The 1,826-nt window shown below is 41.4% G+C and overlaps 1 protein-coding gene across 1 annotated transcript in view; it reads left to right on the forward strand.

Annotated features, from left to right (window-relative positions):
• The window catches only part of LOC111864379, a 7,138-nt gene continuing 5,312 nt past the window's right edge, over positions 1-1,826 (forward strand). The window contains exon 1 of the mRNA XM_023851590.1: positions 1-150. Coding sequence (XP_023707358.1) covers positions 1-150 — 150 coding nt within the window. The remainder of the gene's footprint in view (positions 151-1,826) is intronic.

The following is a 1,826-nucleotide window of genomic DNA, read 5'->3' on the forward strand; positions in this document are numbered from 1 at the left end:
ATGCCGTTGGCCGGCGCGTGTCTGCTCGTCGCAGTCCTCACCATGTTCCTGCCTGCTACAATTCTCACCCTGAAGCATGAAGCAAATAATGCCATGCCATCACGGCGGGAACGTCGTGCCATGGTGTTTCCATCTGGAACCGTCTTGCAGGTATGTTGAAATGTTTTTATCTTTATGTACCTCATTAGCGGAAATAAATATAAACAGTCTTCCATTTATCTCCTTCTCAGAAATAATACTCATAGTCCAGATTATCAAGTGCGTATCTTTCTCGCTTTGTCCTTCTTCTCGACTGTGTTGGTGGTTCTGATTAGAGCTCAATAAACACCTCAAGAAAAGAAAAGAGTAGTGAAGAACACAAGTATTTGTTTGTACTAAAGTGTTCCAGAAAATATTCTTAAACTACGTTTTCTCTGTAGATTTTTAACGGCGTTATCAGTAACTTGGACAATATAACGTCAAATGGTTGGATGACACTGCATAATAAATTGGAACTTAATGGCCTAATATAAGTTAGCATTCCATAGTTAAACTGGAGGTAAGTAAGTAAGTGTCGGTCACGGTAGCCGAGCGGTCTAAGGCGTGCACTGTCTTCGCTCACTCGGAAGCCGGGATCGTGGGTTCGAATCCCACTCAGGGCATGGATGTTTAGTTTCTGTGTGTGGTTTTCCTGTGTTTGTGTGCAGGTAGAGGCCTTGCGACGAGCTAATCGCCCGCCCAAGGAGCCCTACCGTATGTCTAAGATCTAGAAAAACCGAAGTAAAGGGAGAAGTTCATGGAGGTAAGCTTAGGCCCTCTGGGGCTGTAGTGCCAAGGGGGAAAGAAAAAGTAAGTAAGTAAGTAAGTAAAGCTATCCCTGTAACAGGCCATGAAGGCCCATAGTGTTGTGAGACGTTGAGGGTCCCACATTATCTAGACAATCGGCTCAAAGATGGCGGCAAGGTTGTCAGCCTTACGCGCCGGCCGCCCTTTACCCCCAAGAATATTAAAAGAGACTGAGTCGACCCCAGAGCCATAGCGCGGCTAGAAGGTTTAGGTCAACTGAAAAAAAAATCCAGTGACTTCATTGTGACCTGAATCCGCGACGTTCCGACTTGTAGCATAGTGCCTCAACCAACTAGGCTACCGCGTGCTGGGAGGATGTGAGGAAAATCAGGAAATACTTTGGTTAACCAAGTCGGTGTCAAGGCCAAGACTTGAACTAAACACATCCCGAATACAAGTCAAAAGCTTTACCACTTAATGCAGTTTGCTCTGAGAGTAACTGCCAAAAGTACAATACTAGAAGAAGACAGCAAGAAAGTACGTGTAAGAAAAATGTTTTAGAGTTTACGATGAAAATAATGGACGAAAAATACATTCATTACACAGGCCAACAGCTGTTTTGGTGCCGGGGTATTTGGAGCTGATTTCATATGAATTTGATGCCCTGAATTCAAATATGGCATTAGTTTTTGCCTAGGAGCTCAAATTTTTAAGATATAACATTTTGGTGAAATATACGTTACACTATTTTAAGTTAAATCAGTGGATCAAATAAAAAAACTCAACATGGAATTTTTATTACTATATTATAATTATATTTTTATTTTATTATATTAAATACAAAGATAGAGGAAAAAATCATCGACTATATATAACAGTCAAACCAACTATAGTCACGGAACACTACGGAAGCTTCTTTTTCGTGACTTTCTTGAATGTATTTTAGAACAGTCCCTTTTTAAACTCCAGCAGTAATCTGCCATCATGTGTGTATCCCATCTTCCTTGGTAGCGGTCCTCCATAGTTTTAATATCCTGGTGAAATCTTTCACCTTGTTCCTC

This window comes from Cryptotermes secundus, unplaced genomic scaffold (assembly GCF_002891405.2).
Source record: "Cryptotermes secundus unplaced genomic scaffold, Csec_1.0 scaffold357, whole genome shotgun sequence".
NCBI lineage: Eukaryota > Metazoa > Arthropoda > Insecta > Blattodea > Kalotermitidae > Cryptotermes > Cryptotermes secundus.